Here is a 17,521-nt window from a genome sequence, read left to right on the forward strand (position 1 = left end):
GCCCAATATTCCGAACAACTCCTGTACTAACGGAACCAGTTTTTCTTTTCTTCTTTTTCCCAGCATCATTGATTGATTTTGGTTGATAAGCGGTAGAAAAAAAAGAAGTAACGAAAAAATAGAATATAATTTTTCTTAAAAACAATTAGAATAAAACTTTTTATATTTATATTTTTAACGGTTCAGAAGCCAAAAAAAATGGTGAAAATAAAACATCTAGGATAACTTAAAATTAAAATTAAGTTTGAAATTTTAAAGGTTGATGCGGCTTCTAAGCCAACAAGCAAACCTAAGGGAGTGAATCTTTTTTTCCTGCTCGTGACTTGTTTACAAATCTAAAGTATCTGTATTCTGTAAAGTGACTTCACTTACAATTTCAACGGTATCGCTGTTATGATACACACTCATTAGGTTATTCAAAAAAAAAATTACTGGGAATAAGCTGGCATATCCAAGTAAAAAAAATGATAGTATCTCATTCTCATGCGATTTTCTCATGAAATCCTTAGACAAAACCGTAGTATGATACATTATCTTCAAAGAATGGAATGGTTTAGGCAAGCTTTCCAACTGAACCTTGATTGCTGCCACGTTTTAGAGCAAATCATGATCCATAAACTTTGCCGACTTTCTACAATAAAATAGTCCACTGCATTTTCATTGTTCCTTTCAATACACATGCTTGAGTATAATTTTGAAATTTGATTTTTTTAAAAATAATTTCAGGTATAATTTTTACTCGTCTTCATCGCAATTATGAAAAGAGAGTTGGGTAACAAAAAACAAGCGAATAAACTTATAAATTTGGTTCTAAAATTGAAAATCTGAAGAGGTGGAATTGTGAGAAAAACCAGATCATCACAAAATCTTCCAAGGCCTCACCTAAAATAGAGCCATAGCAAAATTAGCAAAGGACAATAAATACTCCACTGGAAGAGAGGCTCTCTAATTTGAGAGATATTTATCCTCCACACCTACCAACCCTACTGTCACTAATAAATCATAGTTTATTACTTAATCACACGACATCAACCTCACTGTCCCCTAACAGCAACATCCAATCCCATGCACCACGACGATTAATTACTGAACAGGAGGAGGAGTAGTAGAGTACAGAGATAACACACACAGACAAAGACACATCCAAATCCATTCTTTCTCCACCACCAACCAGATGATCTCCTCTTCTCTTCTCCAAGAGAAACCATTCCATTATTACAAAGCTCATTTTTCTAATTACAAAGTCCATTTCTTTTTATGTTTTCTGAATAATTTTTCTTCTTCTCCCTTTGGCATGTTGCTGTAGGTCCCCTACAAAGGTCTAGAGGTCACTAGTAGTACACACTCCTACAAAAGGTTGTACCACCACACCACCAGCCTCATTGCTCTCATTGCATTGTCTCCTCTTCCTACTGCTGCTGCTGCTTTCTCTCTCTAGGCTGCTTGCTTTGCTTGCCCCTCTCTCTCTCTCTATCTACAAATGTTCTCTTCTTTTGAGAGAAGAGAGGAATAGCTGCAACACAAAGGAAGGCACTGCTTGCACTGTGCAGTGTGCAGGCACAGCCAAGTTTTCAAAAGAACCCGCCATCTTCTTTCTCTCTCTACTGTCCTAGCAATTCTCTCTCTAGCTCCAGTATTAATTTCTTTCCATCCTCCATTTTCTTGGGCACCGTGCGAGCTTAGCTCTGCACTGTTTGCCTCAGTTGGGTTGGTTTGGTTGCTTCTTCTCTGCTTCAACGGTTGGTCGACTTCAATGCAAGAAAGCATCGGCAGCAATTGCTCCTCCCGTTGAGTTTTTCGTCGTCGTTTGAAAGCGAAGGAGACGGCGACGGCGACGAGGAGGAGGAGGAGGGATTAATGTCGTCCATGGCCTCCAACGAAGGTATTCTTCTCTTCTCTCTCAAATATTCTGTTTCTCGCATACAAGTTTGCTCCTCTTTTTTCTTTCTTCTTCTGCTCTCTTCTCTCTTCTTCTTCTGTCCGTCTTGGGGAAGAGAGAGAGAGAGAGAGAGAAATTCAGAAGAAGAAATTGTTGGTGATGACGAAACTGAAGGAGTATTTGGTGATTGAATCTGCAGAGGTCGGTAATGAAGATGGGAGGCAGGAGGATCTGCTTGTTAAGGAAGGTTAGCTGTGGTGATTTTGATTAATTTTTTTACTGCTTAATTTCCTCATCTCTTTGCTGCATGTGTGGCACAATTAGTGCTTGTCTGTATCTTCTCTTTCTTTCTTGCTTTAGTCTAAGTGCTCCATTAGTCCTGGAAAAATCATGGCTTTTTTTTCCAGGCATGCTCACAGCTTTGAAGCTCTAACATGTCATTTTCTAAGAGGGCAACAAGAGATTAAAAAAAAGAGAGATGTCAGCTGCTGGATTCTGGTCTTCTTTGTAACTTTTAAATATGCTATTAGGTTGGGCAGGCTTCCATTCCCTATCATCATATAGAAGATGGGTAGATTGTCAAGTTCTTCCAATTTTTCTCACCAAACCAAAATCTTTGAAATCGACATTTATGTTGATTTAAGCACCCTCTTGATGATCTTTCGCAAATTGCAAGCAAATCACAGAGATGCATAGGTTATTTTCAGACTTAGTTGTGTGTCTGTCTGTGTGTGATAGATAGAAAGAAAGCATCAATTTTGGAAGGGTGCAGAGGGTGGTGCGCATGTCAATTTTCTTGGTGCAAATCTCTGAATTATAGAAATGCCTCAGATACTGTCGACTGGCAGCATGTGGTTTTCATGGGAAACGAGACAAACACAAGCCTCTCCCCCCTTATCATCCACTGTCAAGGGATCTGAGAGCCTGTGTTTGTGTGTGTGATGATGATGTGTTTCTTGCCTTGACTTGCTTTGCACTTTGTTTGTCTTGATGTTTGTAGTATTAGGTAGTTAATTTGTCTTCTTGATAAAATTCAGTTTTGTAGCATAACAAACCTATGATAATAGCCCATGCTATGTCTACATCTCCTTTGCTGTGTTCAGGGCCAGGGGAGCACCAAGAAAACACCATCAGAGATTCCGACGAAGCGAAAAATGAGGATTGCAGCAATAGCGGGTCAGTAACCGAAGCCGTCGTATCAAGCGAAGAACCCAGTGACAGGAGCAGCACTGAAGAACCCAGTGACAGGAGCAGTACTGAAGAACCCAGTGACAGTAGTAGTGGTGGTGACAGTAGCAGCCAATCTGCTGATTCTGATGGAGGTAGCAAAGAGGCGCCTAAGATGGATTCGAAGGCCGGTAACGATGACAGCAGCGAGTGCACCGATCAGAGCTCTCCTCGCGCGGTGCTAGACATCTCGGTATCCGGTAGTGTCGACTCCGATGAGAGCTCCTCCGTTGAGCAGCCAGCGGAGTCGAATCACAATACGCAGTGGAGGAACCTGATCAGTGGATTGATACTCAGGAGGAGGAAGTCGATGGCGAGAGCGGGGACATTCCCTCAGAGAACCAAGACCACAGGGCTTAAGAGGTACCTGGAGAGGATGCGGAGCGGCAAGAACCAGATCGATTGCGGCGCCATTGCTCCTGAGATCCTTCCTGAGATCAGCAAGTGGAGGCCATCATGGAGAAGCTTCGACTACAGTGAGCTTTGTGCTGCAACTGACAAATTCAGTTCAGGTGATATGCAAAACTTACTTCTTTGTTGCTGCAATGCTGTCACTCGATTAGGCCATGTTACTATCATTGCAGAACTTATGGGATGTAGCTTTAACACAGCTATGAATTTATAACTGCAGCAGTATAATTTCACCAAGGAAACATAGGGCTTGAGATTCAAATCATGAACTGTTATTTAGTGTAATGATGACTGATTACTGATGAGAAGTTAGAAAAGTGAGAAGTATTAAAGTATAAGTGCATAACACTGTAATACCAAATCATTAACAAATAGGGCCTGATTTTGTTCTACATTGCGGTAACTCTAGCATATAATACAGAAATCTTAGCTGTTATGCTCTGCCTCTATATCATAGCTCCAAGGGTCATGTGATACAAAGTACAGCTTTTGGCCTAATTATATTATCTTCATCTATGTTAAATATTCTCTGAATCTTTTGCTTCATGCTTGATATTACTAGAAAATTTGATCGGAAAAGGCGGGCATGCTGAGGTGTACAAAGGACATCTTGCTGATGGACAATTTGTAGCAGTGAAGAGACTAACAAAAGGTGGTAACAAAGAGGACAGGATTAGCGATTTCTTATCTGAGCTTGGAATAATAGCTCATGTTAACCATCCAAATGCGGCACAGCTCTTGGGGTTCAGTGTGGAAGGGGGCTTGCACTTGGTTCTTCAGTTCTCACCTCATGGAAGCCTGGCTTCTGTTCTTCATGGTATGGTTTCCTCTAAATATTCTTTACTTAATGAATCCAATTTCTGAGAGATATGCTGCATTGCTGCTATGTGGTGGCATGTTACATCATATATCATTTTTTAGAAAAGTAAGAAATATATAGACCTTACTATTAGGAATCAACTAGAGAACAGATATCTCTTGACATTCATGCTACCATGTAGTACAACATATTCATTTAGGCAGTATCTGAACTATGAAATGTAGTTCTCCAATAAGTATGTGCGAATTTGTGATTTCCATTTTGGTAGGCTTCATACAAATTTTACATTATCACTTCTTGTAGCCCTCATTTCAATTGCCTCTTAAATGCATATACTATAGGCCGTATCACATATCTGAACTCAAGCATCATCCTCTTTCTAAAAAAAAAAAATCAATATAAGAGAATACTTAGAATACCCTTAGTCTGGTGATAAAATGGAGTTCAGCTGAACAGGCACAAAGGGAGCCCTCAAGTGGAAGGCTAGGTTCAATATTGCTCTTGGAATTGCTGAAGGACTGCTTTATCTACATGAAGGCTGCCATCGACGCATAATTCACAGAGACATCAAAGCATCAAATATCCTTCTAACTGAAGATTACCAACCTCAGGTATGTATTCTACTACCAGTCTCTTGCCGTAGTCCTATCTGTTATATGATTCCTAGGGTTCTTTTAAATGCAACAGTTTTTACTCCCTCATTGCACAGATCTCAGATTTTGGACTTGCAAAGTGGCTTCCTGACAAATGGACTCATCATGTTGTGTTCCCCATTGAAGGGACATTCGGGTGAGTTCGATAAGTTTTTTTCAGTTTCATCACAATGATTTAATCGTACCCAGAAAAAGAAACAATGCCATTGTTGGTTTTAACTTAGACTTTACACCCTTTCTTAGGTATATGTCTCCAGAGTATTTCATGCACGGGATCATAAATGAGAAGACTGATGTGTTTGCATATGGAGTTTTGCTTCTTGAACTAGTGACAGGACGGAAAGCCGTGGATTCCTCCAGACAAAGCCTAGTAATATGGGTAATAAAAGCAAATCTCTAATATGCTCCATTATACAAAAATTCAAATCAGCTCATTTTATATCATTGTCTGGTCATATTGAGAGAGGCAAGTGATGATCAAAAGTTAATTCTACAATACTTGAATGGATAACATGAACTGGTATAATCACATACATCTGAAGCCCTTGAATTCACAAGCTGTTGTTTGTCATGTGCATAGGCAAAACCATTGCTCGACTCGAACAACATGAAGGAACTAGTGGATCCTTCTCTTGATGTTGGATATGATCCAGAAGAAATGGCTCACATCCTAGCAGTGGCATCCATGTGCATTCACCACAGCTCAAGCTTGCGGCCTAGCATGAAATCGGTGAGTGCGATGAACACGCTAACTATACGGCCATTGTAAAGGCTAAAAAAGAAACAATTTGGATTGTAAACTGACCTGTTGGTTTGATGCCTGTAGGTGGTCCGTTTCTTGAAGGGGGATAGGGAATCACTCGAAATGATGCAAATGCAAAGACCAAAACTCATGAAACCCCTCATGTTCGACTCCGGCGATTCAGAGGATTATACTCGCTCAAGTTACCTCAACGATCTCGACCGGCACAAGAAGCTTGCCTTGGAGCAGTGATACTTGAGTTGATTTTGACTGCCATCTTTTGTACATCATCATCATTATCAACATTGTGATCCTCCTCCTTTCCAAAGGTGTAGTAGTATGCAGGCTGTATGGATGGATGTAAGGGTTCAGTTTATCAGTTGCTCCCTTTGTTGCTGATCACCATGGTGTCATTTTGGCCAAATGCATGTTGTGATACCATTATTCGATCGATGGACCATTTCAGCCCTCGCCTGTGTGTTCTATCTCTGCATGAACCTTGTTCACCATGTCAAAAAAAAAAAAAAAAGCTCCTAGATCCAATCAAGTAACCTGAATTTCAAAAAGGTAAATCAGTTCAATAGAAGAGATGCACTTGATATTGTAGCGGTAAGGGGGTGATTCCGTGTTTAATTCTAAACACTCATAATTTCTTCTAATTATTGGATAAAAAAGCTCCTTCTCGATTTCAATTCTCTAGAATGCTAATCAACCAACCATGATTATCACAGGCAACACCAATTTCGAATGGATATTCTGAATCCTAGGTTGCACCTGTACTCCACTGTACCTTTTTTTGTCGCCGCCGTCGGATCCCCCAGCTGCCCCGCGGACTCCGGCGCAGCAGGCGGAGGCTCCCCCGTCGCCTGGAAGCCTCTCCGGCGGACGAGCAGGCGAGGCGCAGCAGGTAAGAGTGCGCTCGTTAACCCTGCATGGCTGCATCGATTCCCGTGGACCGGCCTCGCGCGGCGGGGTTCGCCGGAGGTCCGCCGCCGTGTGGAGTAGAGGAGAGAGGAAAGGCAAAAGGAGGATCGAAATGCAAAATGCGAATAGTTGGAGGGTCAGTCGTGCAAATATCGGCCCAAGTAAAGGCCCCATTAGCTTCTGATTAGGATACAGATTCTATGCGTGCGAAAACTTTTTGTATGTAAATTTCTTTAAAACATCAAATAAATCTGTTTCAAATTAAGCTTGTAATGATTAAAATTTAATTAATTATGTGTTAAAATTTAATTAATCATGTGTTATTGGTTTGTTTTATCCATATCCTAACTTTCATTTTTATTAGAAACGAATGGGGCCAAGGCTCATCTTTTATTAAAGGGTAAATTTCACATCTGGTCATTTATTTTGACCAAGAGTTAAACTAACATTTTCACTTAACACTATGCATCATTTTGTTTGGATTAAGGGTAAGGGTACCGACGAAATATGTGAGGGAACTTCATATGAGATTTACACAGGGATACATATAAAAAACAAAGCATTGTACTATGTTTTTACATTCTATTTAGTTTGAGTGGTATCTAATTAAGTTATACTTTCTATTCTATTTTTATTCAGTTGCCCTCCGTATAGATTAATTTGTGACACTTTTAAACATATTCACATCACCATTTTAGTGTGATTTTTTTTTAAAAAAGGGTTGTTTTCTGATTTTCTAAAAGACCATTTGATGGGATTTTCTGAGTTTCTAAAGATATTTATCGTGATACTACAACACTAAGAATGATGGTTTGAACCATTTCTTTGACATTCTCTGACAAACACCTATGATATTCCAAACTGCAACTGTAAAGATATGTGGTGTCAAGTGAAAATGTTGGTCAAATTCCAATGTGATATTTACTCTTTATTAAACTTCAGTGTGATGCCGCCCCTGGGATAGGAATTTTCCGAACAGACCGTGTTCAATTTTAAGCTTTGAAATGATGCGATTACTGTTAATTAGTCCAACCAAACTGCTCAGGGCATTCAAGCAAGCATCTGAATAACTGTACAAATGCAACCTGCAGATTCAGTCCTAGCCTTAGGATGTGTTTAGTTCACGTCAAAATTAGAAGTTTGATTGAAATTGGAACAATGTGATGAAAAAGTTGGAAGTTTATGTGTGTAGAAAAGTTTTAATGTGATGAAAAAGTTGAAAGTTTGAAGAAAAAGTTTAGAACTAAACAAGGCCTTAGGGTGTGTTTAGTTCACGCCAAAATTAGAGTTTGGTTGAAATTGGAACGATGTGACGGAAAAAGTTGGAAGTTTGTGTGTGTAAAAAAGTTTTGATGTGATGAAAAAGTTAGAAGTTTGAAGAAAAAGTTTGGAACTAAACTCGGCCTTATTATTTCTACTTCCATCCTCACATTCAACCTTAGCAGAATGACAACGCAAAAGAATCGATTGTGATGTTTTCTGCTATATATTCACACTTATTGCAAGTAATTAAATTGAGGGATAGCCATTTATTTATCTACGCGCATGGCATGCCAGAAATCATCTGCACATCTAGCACGAATAGTTGCAACCGGTTGAGACCCTGTGTCATGTGTCCATGTAGCGTCAACCAGCTAGTTGATTGATGGCTTAACATCTCGCAGCGATAGGTTCAGTAGCTTTCCTCAGCCATTCCTTCTCCTGCTCATTCAGGTAAGGTTGCAAAATTTTTCTGCAATCCGAGTGATACGCATTTACCCATTCAATCTCAGCAGGGGTAAGTAAGGTGGTGTCTATCAGTTTTGTCTGGTATGGAGTCTGCATAGCACAAGAAATTCATCAATACATGAACATGAGCAAAACAAATGACGCAGATACATGGTGAGCAGCATTTTGTATTTAGAGATCATGAAATGCCAGTCGAACTGGCAACAAAGGCTGACTTTAAAATGGTCATACAGGTATAAACAGAGCAACAAAACAAGAATACAATGTATTATCAACCGGGATATCTTGTGAAATTGATACGGAGACTTGGAGATTACCAAAGAGAAAGTTAATAATTTAATAAAATGGAGATTGAAGAAACTTACCCATGTTATATGTTCAAATGCCAAATAACCCTTATCTCCAAAATTAAATTTAGTATTGGCTTCTTTAACTATCAGAACATTCTCCAACCTTATACCAAAGCTTCCGTCTTCATAGTAACCAGGTTCTGCAAGAAAAGATTGTGCAAGTTGAACTTTACATTGATCATTGCAGCAAGAGGGACTATCATCGAAGTAAGAATTACAAAGTAGTTTCACATTAAACTGTTGATAGTCCTATTAAAATAAATAGTGGTTAATTTAGGATATTTACTGACCATCTGTTACAGTCATCGATGCTTGTAGTGGTACATTTCTAGCAGAAGGTCTGAAGCTAATTAGATGAGGACCTGGGTTGTAAGCACAAACAGAATGGATTAAACATTTCAAGGTAGCACTACAATCAGATAATTTACTGTCATAGAAGAGGATGAACCAGCAATTGAGTATCTGACCTTCATGAACATTCAAATAAGATCCAATACCATGGCCTGTACCGTGCCGGTAATCAAGACCACTTCTCCAAAGTGGTATTCGTGCGAGAATATCAATAGCATGCCCTGTTAAGGTTTAAGTAACGCACAAATATCATGGATTTTGTTGAAATATAACTTGCAAAAGTAAGTATAACACAATGAACATAAATTGGTGTCAAAACATGGTAGTATAAATCATTTTCTTCATCACTTGCTAGTTTCTGTCATCTTTTTTTTTCAAATTTAGTGAGATAGTCTATCACTAAATAACATTAGTGATTACTGGAATCTTCTTACAGTTTCCAAATGTTAAAGAAACAATGGAGTCTATCACTAAATAACATTTGTGATTAGTGGAATCTTCTTACAGTTTCTAAATGTTAAAGAAACGATGGACATGATCTCTGAGGCAACGAGGCTTTGAGAAAACATGATGTCGCATGTTTATAAGTAAATGCACTCATAAAGAACAATAATGTTATCACATACTACACTATTAGGTGATGTTAAAACTCCATGGTACATCTGGCAGCTATTTTATCATTGGGACACATGATCAATGTTAAATCTCCTTAGTTCATATAGATGGAAGTATAAAAGCTCAAAACACTCACTCACCTGTGGTTCCATTGGGAAATACAGCAGTGTCCAGTGCAATGTGGCCTTTCAAAACCTATTTCCAATGTTCGATATCACTTGCATTAGAAATAGATTAAATAGTAGCAAAGAAAATTAGAACCTCACAGACAATATCTTGTAAACTATTAGATTCATGCATTTAATATGATGTTTATTTCTACAAGAGAAATAAAGTAACAAGTGTGTAAAGAAAACTTGACCAGCCACTGTTGACATAATATTCAACAATGGAATTTTCAGCTCCATTAAGTAGGGGCAAGTAATGCAATACAGGAAATGAGGAAACCAATAACATTGCAACGTGTCAGAAAACAAACTTTCAACATGTTGCATGTCAGCCACTAAGCTCTTAAATTCATGGAAAATAATACTACAGTTGTCAAACAAATAAAGATAGCTAGCAGTTATGTAGCTATGTCCTGCATGCTGGTCTACCGTGTTTAGTAAAACACATGAAGCGGTTACACTGGTAAGGCTCCAGCTCAAGTCAACTGATTATTGGACACTCATATACTCCCTCCATTTCAAAATATATGGCATATTACTTTGACCAACAATTACACTATTAAGATATCGTTCGTTCTAAATAGAACTTAGTATTTGACATGTCATTTGTTCTAAATAAAAGAAAATTTTAGCAAGTGACGAAAAAATAAACTTACAGCTGTGTAGCAGGACTTCTCATGTTCAGAGGGTTTGCCAAAATGTACAGTTCTTGTAATGTCTGTAGTACCATCAAGATACTGCAAACATACCACCACAGAAAGAATTAGACTCAAGCAAGTCTTTTACCACAAAATTTGAGTTTGACTGAAATGTACTCAACCTGAGCCCCAGAGTCACACAGATATATTTTATCAGCATCAAGTTCAGCACATGAACTTGCTTCTGGTTTATAATGAATCACTGCTGCATTTGGTCCCACGGATGAAATCGTAGGAAAACTCAGACCTTTGAAGTGCTGCAGAAATATTACCAGTTAGTCAAAAGATGTAGTATAGCAGGAGACTATGAACTGCAAAATGCCCTCATTTGGCTCTGTAGTTTCTATGGCTGTGTTCGGATGAGGAGGTTCCCAACCCCTTTCCCTCGTATTCCGCGCGCACGCTTTTCAAACTGCTAAATGGTGTGTTTTTTGCAAAAAGTTTCTATACGAAAGTTGCTTAAAAAAATCATATTGATCCATTTTTGAAAAAAAAAATTGCTAATACTTAATTAACCACGTGCTAATAGACCGCTCTGTTTTCTGTGCATAGGATTTGGGTTCCCAACCCATGGTATTGAACACAGCCTATATTCATCTAGCAACCAAAGAAAAGATGTTCCACGAAAACAAGTCTTTTTTTTTGGTTACTTTGACATAAACACACAGTAAGCAGAGAAAGAGGGGACGACTCAAGACCCTCAATGTCCTGATTCCTGAATGAAGAGCTCAGAGCGAAGTCAGTGAATGTAGAATTTTTTTGTGCAAAAAATAGGCCTTATTTTTGGACTGTTTACGCAAAAGATTTATGCGTTCACTCTGGGCTCTGCACTGAGATTGAGGAGCCTCTGATGGTTCCCTCTATCTCCACTTACCATGTGTTTACGTGATAGTAACAATACATATAATGTCATCCAGAGAGTATTCTTTTATTTAAAAAATATGCTTACAAAGAACAGTAAAAACTTCCTCTCAAAAATTGCACAAGAAATACAAAATAGTTAGTATAGTAGAATTTTTTCCATTGTCTCTTTAACGGATACAAATGAAACCGATGGGCCTTGGCTATATCAGTTCCAAAGTTTCAATGGATATTTGGGGTTGCTACAACAAAGTCATAGGTAAGTATGAGGAACTTGTTTATTTTAACAATTTCCATAATACCAAAAGTGCACTTACTGGCTTTTGACTTTTAAAAATGGTAACGGCAGTAACTATAGCTGTTTATGGCAGTTATAAAAGATCTCTAGTAATATAGTATACTTAAGCTTGAAAAAAGGTCACGTTAGCAGCATACCTCTTTAGATGCACGGAAACCTTCAAGTTTATCGCTCACAGAAACCTCTGTAAGTTTTATTTTCCTACAGGAGTGAAACAAAAACATTAACACAACCAAATGCACACTATTGTTCATAATTAATAAAGTGGATGATAATTGATTAATATAATGCATAGAACAAATGACGTATCAAGAAAATGGTAAGATTCTTTATATATATAACAAAAATCAGGCTAAGAACAAAGGAATCATGGAGCATTGAAACTTCAGACTTCAGGGGATTTGCCAAATGGAAAAGTCGTACTCCATATGTATTATCGTAGCAATAGTATAAGAGCCCACAAGTATGACCAAGTACATTTGGTACAACATTGAATTTTAGAAAAAATACACAAGGGGGCAGGGAAATACAACTGTCTGAGCAGAGCACACGGTGTCATACTATCATGGTCAGTGAAAACAACAAAACAATGTGCACACCTCCCAAAGGAAATAAATGGGCAGTGTAAATGAGAAAATTGGACAAACAAAAATTCCAGATAGGTAAAACAAAGAGGGAACATGTCAACCTTGGTCTATGATCTGAATACAGAAGATTTTTTTTTTCTGAAAGCGTGTTCAGAGTAAGCACACACTATGAGATGCAGAAGTGAAAAAAAAATGAAGGAACTACATTTTAAATATTATACAAAAAGGAACAATGACAGTAACAACGTATATTAAAAAAAATGCGTCTCAAGTTTGCAACCAAGTTACGTTGCAGTATTGCACATGAAGTTCAAGAAAACTCTATCACAACCTCCTTAGAAAAAAATTCTAAAATTTATAATTATCAGGAAGGCATGAAACCACTGATTTAGACAGTTCTGACAGCCAAAAGCTGGGCCTAACGAGGATAATAGACCTAAGCTACAAAGAAAAGCTGGGCATCTTTTGATAATAGATGGTTCCAATTTGTATAGGTGAATAAAAGGTCAATACTCCATACAATGATGATATAATTTCGTTTGACACTCTTTTGTCTTCAGGGTGTGACTTTGACCATGATTTTTTTATTATGGTAAATTCTAATAATTTCATGATAATATTAAAAAGACAATATCTATGCATACCATTTCTATGTTTTCAAACTATGTATTTTAAAATTTATTGATCGACAAAGTTTCAAAAGTTTGACTGGAAAAGAAAGTCAAATGACATTTGTGGCCGGAGGGAGTATGTTCCCAAAAGAACCATAAGTTTAATATCAGTGCATACTCACATATGCTCCTTTTTCTGTGATCCCTTGGCCTCAGTAAAGTAACCAGAAGCTCCATAATTCTCTTGCATCTGTCATTAAAACAAGAACATCTGAGCTAGTAGAAAATAATTAGAAGGACTACATCACAACTAAACAAATTTGCAGCTGCAAAAGAACACTTGCTTGAAGTCCAAGACTAATACGCCGCATGAGAGACAAATTCATACTGACCTGCTTGTCAAGCCAAGCAAGGTATTGCACGACAGCCGCACCATCTCGAATATGTGCCTTCCTCAAACCATCCAGCTCTACGGGATTCTGTACCATGATTACAAGAAATTAAAAATATAGGCATAATAAATGATAAAACTTGCAAATATAGCAGATTTTCAAACCATCCAGCTCGACAGGATTTTAGTATACCATCATTAGAAGAAATAAAAAAAGAGATAGATTAATAAATGATAAAGCTTTTAATGTCAGATAGCAGATTTTCCATAGATAAAAAGCCTAAAATAAATAGAATGAAACAAAAGGAATACTTGAACAAAATACACTTCTAGTGTAAAATGTTCTATCCCCGTTCTTCTGAAACTTTCAGCAGGCGTGGTATGAATTAAAAACAAAAGAAAAAAAAAACCTTCACAGCCTTTGGAAGAGCAATAGGTGATTGCAGCATCAGAACTTGATATTGATCCAGTTTTGAGTAGAGTGCAAGGCAGCATGAATTTGAATCAATCCAAACTTTTGAATTCTCATTCATATCATTTTCCCCGTGAGAGCTACCATTGACTGCAGAACCTTTTAGCTGTCCAGATGCAAGCAAGCTTGCATCTGATTGAACCATATTATAGTCTTTGATGTCAATACCATTCTCAGTCATGTAGTTCTGGACCTGGACCAAACAAGAGCCACAGTTCACTACATGCCCCTCAAAATCATGACTACGATTCTATGAACGACATAATGGAATAATTGAAGAAAATGTGTTCAGTGGATTAGCTGACCTCAACAGATACTTTTCTCTTATCCACATAAAAGAAAGCACTGTGCAAGGTTACAATAGAATAAGAATGGACCACTGGGCTGTAGTGCACATCATTTCCTCTAATGTTGTACAACCACGCAACCTAAATAAGAATAACAAAAGGACAACTATTAAAACTGGCAAAGTTGACAAAATTCTCAAGAAATCAAAATTGAATATATTGGTAGTGGATAAGAAACCAAGAAATAAATAAGTCTAATAGTACCTCATCAAGCGCAGCAATTATAATGCCCCTAGCCTTTTCATGTTGTAATTTTTCTCTTAACTCCTTAAGTTTTTCGGTAACACTACACCCAGCATACTCTACAGGTTGCACAAATACAGGTAGAGCATTAACAGGAGGACGATCCTTCCATATTTCATCTACCAAGTCAGAAGAAAGCTGAAACAGTGTCTGGTGCTTCTTTGAAAATGCATGCTCATATCTCTGGGCAGTGTCAACAGAGATGCACCATGGATTAATTCCAATGACAGCTTCATCTGACAGGTTCTGATTGCACAGCAACAAACAAGCCACAAAAGTTAGTTAGAAACAACATTATTCAGAATAAAATTAAACGCTAATCATGAGTATTGCTATGCAATGCAGATCAACAAATAACTAAACCCATTCTCTCTAATCATTGAATAATTGGCATGACTATTCTTAGTTTTCTCCCTAGCAAAATAAAAGCCTCAAGTAGATCTTTAAATTTCTGCTTGCATTTGGTATGATCAAAATAAATTAATGTGCCCAAAATTCTGGTAGTTCTGATAATTTTGGAAGGAACTCCCATATATCAAACCAACTATCATGCAGTTCCTTGAATCTACAGCAGACAGGAAGAAAGATAGTAGGCTTGGGGTATTAACAAAACAACTGAATATGGTTGACAAAATGAAAAGGACCATATTTGGGAGATAAAACTAGCTAAAATTAACAAGAATAAAACCACTTTTGGGATTTCACAACACAAAAACTGTGGCAGAATTCAAAAAGCAAGGATAAACCTTTGATCTGGCTGTTCAAAAAAAAATGAGAGGGTATAACCAAATAAATTCATTTCCATGGACAAGTTTTGTGAACCAATATTTTTATTATGTAAGACTTGGGAAATTAAACTCATGAACATGATCAAGAAGAGATGTCAACACTTACATCAGCTATCCAAACTTCAACTGGGGGATCTTCTCCCATGCGCATCAATTTCCAGCGATTAGTGAGTTGCTGCTCTGCCTGCAAGAAGTAACGCCCATCCGTCCAAAGTAGCGCCTCCTTCATAGAGATAAGCGCCAAACCTGTGTAGCAACGCAATATAGATCGGTCTGAGAAATTAATGCAACTCTCTGATTACGACAACTGGGGGAAAACAAAAGAAATCAACAAGTTCAATATGTTACATCCACATTTTATGATATTCAACTCCATCCTACTACAAAATAGGAATCAATTAAGCTCCTCCCAGTACAAAGGTGGTTATCATTCCATACTTTAGTCCAGCTAGATTAAACCATAACTATAAATGGTAGCGAAGCTATCAATAATTTTATTACGATTTGCTTGGTCGCAGCAATGTATAAAATAATCCAGTCCAAAAATGTCTGTTAATCACCTAAATTTCCAAAAACATAACAGTGTCATAAATCATAACTGCTCCTAAAATTTCAACCATTAGCCTCTACTACTAGTCAACTGCTTTCTGATTCATGTCAGGCAATGGAACATATTGAGCAGAGCAAAAAGAACTCCACTTTGTGTATCACCAAAATGGTAAAAATTGCAACCCTGAACAACGTTGCATAATCCAATTGCACTATTGTATAATGAACTCATCGCAACAGACTCATCGGCTGGTGGTCTAGGACAATACACAGCGCTCATCGCCTGGGAAACGAGAAGGGATGAATTGAGGAAGCAACATACCAGCGCTCCCGGTGAAGCCGGAGACGAACTGCCGCCGCTTGTCCCGCTCCGACACATACTCGCTCTGCAATCAATCAATCAATCACCCACAAAACCACACCCAAATCCTCAACCATCATCGAGAGGAAGAAGAGATCGCGCAAAACGGAAAATCCAACAACAACAACAACAACAAAAATCCAAGCCCGATCTGATCTGATCGACTCCGCGGGAGGTGGCAGCGGGCGCGGACGGACCTGGTGGGCGTCCTCGGACGGGACGACGAGCGCGTGGAGCGGCGGGGAGTGGGCCGCCATGAGCGCGCGCAGCTCGTCCAGGAGAGCGTCCCTCCCCGCCGCCGCCGAGTCCGCCGACATTGTGCTCCGCGGCTCAGCTCTCGTCTGTGGTGCAGAGCCTTCTCGAGAAGAAGGAGGAGGCGGCGGAAGTAGAAGGGCGGCGGCGGCGGCGGCTTTCCGGCGAGGAGACGGGAGTCGAGGCAGTTCAGACGGTTTCTGTTTCATGGACGCAATAAAACGGCCGATTAGTCCGATAAATTAGGCACTGTTTAGTTCAGGTGAAAAGTTTGTGTGTGCGACGTCGGATATACGGACAATATTTGAAGTATTAAACGTAGTCTAATAATAAAACAAATTACATATTCCGCATGAAAACTACGAGATAAAATTATTAAGCCTAATTAATCCGTCACTAGCAAATGTTTACTGTAGCATCATATTGTCAAATCATGGCGCAATTAGGCTTAAAAGATTTGTCTCACAATTTACACGTAATCTATGTAATTGTTTTTTTTCTATATTTAATACTTCATGCATGTGTCCAAATATTTAATGTGATCGCCTTAGTCGATTAGCGATTAATCACCGAAAATTACTATGCTTATGACCCATGGACAAAAATGAACGGTGTCTCTAATTATATGATTGTATATCTCTAATTATACATAAATCATACAACTGGATCACACGAATAGCAGCAGTCTTTGATCGCTTGGTTAAGTTGTTTAATGGGCATATCACAACAAATCCAAATAAAGTATTTTTCCAACTCAAACTTCGGCTGTGTTTAGTTCAGTGTAAATTTTGGATTTTGGTTAAAATTGGAGATGATGTGACTGAAAAGTTGTGTGTGTATGACAGGTTGATGTGATGGAAAAGAACTCAAGTTTGGATACAGCCTTCTTTACGTTTCATCAAGTTAAAATTAACACGTCTAGCCACTGGTCTGGATATTGCAACACGTCTCATCGCATCACACGTCCGGAAATGCCCTTTAGTTTTGATTGTTCTGTCAGCCAGCCTGCCTGAGAAAAACAGTTCAAGTTCAGGATAAGAGAGTTCTTTACACTGCCTAATAAGAACAGCAATTTGGCTGCAGGTTGTCCTCATAGGTAGGACCAGTTCAACTGAAGGCTAATCACACCAAGTTCTATAGTAAGCAAGGGCTTTACAAAGTTGCAGGGTTCATAGTAAAAGTTACTCTTATTGCTG

General features: G+C 38.4%; 2 protein-coding genes and 1 long non-coding RNA gene across 3 annotated transcripts; 1 reads left to right on the plus strand and 2 right to left on the minus strand.

Moving 5' to 3' along the window:
- The first annotated feature begins 1,349 nt into the window (after positions 1 to 1,349).
- On the plus strand, positions 1,350 to 6,134 carry LOC127776793 (receptor-like cytosolic serine/threonine-protein kinase RBK1). Its single transcript, XM_052303342.1, has 9 exons — positions 1,350 to 1,882; positions 2,079 to 2,126; positions 2,983 to 3,618; positions 4,080 to 4,334; positions 4,794 to 4,948; positions 5,047 to 5,126; positions 5,234 to 5,369; positions 5,571 to 5,720; positions 5,817 to 6,134. Exons 1-9 carry the CDS (start codon positions 1,858 to 1,860, stop codon positions 5,982 to 5,984), a joined length of 1,653 nt encoding a protein of 550 aa, XP_052159302.1. The 5' UTR covers positions 1,350 to 1,857; the 3' UTR covers positions 5,985 to 6,134.
- LOC127776795 (uncharacterized) lies at positions 5,419 to 5,931 on the minus strand. Its single transcript, XR_008018232.1, has 2 exons — positions 5,796 to 5,931; positions 5,419 to 5,706 (listed from the first exon to the last, which is right to left on the minus strand). It is a non-coding gene; the product is annotated as an uncharacterized LOC127776795 (long non-coding RNA).
- A 2,028-nt stretch (positions 6,135 to 8,162) lies between the features above and the next one.
- Positions 8,163 to 16,546, minus strand: LOC127777749 (aminopeptidase P1-like). The gene is made up of 16 exons (XM_052304365.1): positions 16,271 to 16,546; positions 16,035 to 16,098; positions 15,270 to 15,409; positions 14,337 to 14,621; positions 14,091 to 14,213; positions 13,724 to 13,978; positions 13,315 to 13,401; positions 13,105 to 13,172; positions 11,862 to 11,925; positions 10,688 to 10,822; positions 10,524 to 10,604; positions 9,841 to 9,895; positions 9,202 to 9,306; positions 9,025 to 9,096; positions 8,750 to 8,874; positions 8,163 to 8,474 (listed from the first exon to the last, which is right to left on the minus strand). Exons 1-16 carry the CDS (start codon positions 16,532 to 16,534, stop codon positions 8,307 to 8,309), a joined length of 2,091 nt encoding a protein of 696 aa, XP_052160325.1. The 5' UTR covers positions 16,535 to 16,546; the 3' UTR covers positions 8,163 to 8,306.
- Positions 16,547 to 17,521: the final 975 nt, after the last annotated feature.

This window comes from Oryza glaberrima, chromosome 6, assembly GCF_000147395.1.
Source record: "Oryza glaberrima chromosome 6, OglaRS2, whole genome shotgun sequence".
Classification (NCBI taxonomy): domain Eukaryota; kingdom Viridiplantae; phylum Streptophyta; class Magnoliopsida; order Poales; family Poaceae; genus Oryza; species Oryza glaberrima.

Excerpts from the sequence above, each read along its gene's own strand:
- LOC127776793 (XM_052303342.1), top strand. The coding sequence starts at position 1,858 with ATGTCGTCCATGGCCTCCAACGAAG. Across the intron at positions 3,619-4,079 it reads AACTGACAAATTCAGTTCAG|AAAATTTGATCGGAAAAGGC; the intron begins GTGATATGCAAA and ends TGATATTACTAG. Across the intron at positions 5,127-5,233 it reads CCCATTGAAGGGACATTCGG|GTATATGTCTCCAGAGTATT; the intron begins GTGAGTTCGATA and ends ACCCTTTCTTAG.
- LOC127777749 (XM_052304365.1), bottom strand. The coding sequence starts at position 16,534 with ATGAAACAGAAACCGTCTGAACTGCCTCGACTCCCGTCTCCTCGCCGG. Across the intron at positions 14,214-14,336 it reads TAATTGCTGCGCTTGATGAG|GTTGCGTGGTTGTACAACAT; the intron begins GTACTATTAGAC and ends ATTCTTATTTAG. Across the intron at positions 13,173-13,314 it reads TTGCTTGGCTTGACAAGCAG|ATGCAAGAGAATTATGGAGC; the intron begins GTCAGTATGAAT and ends TTTTAATGACAG.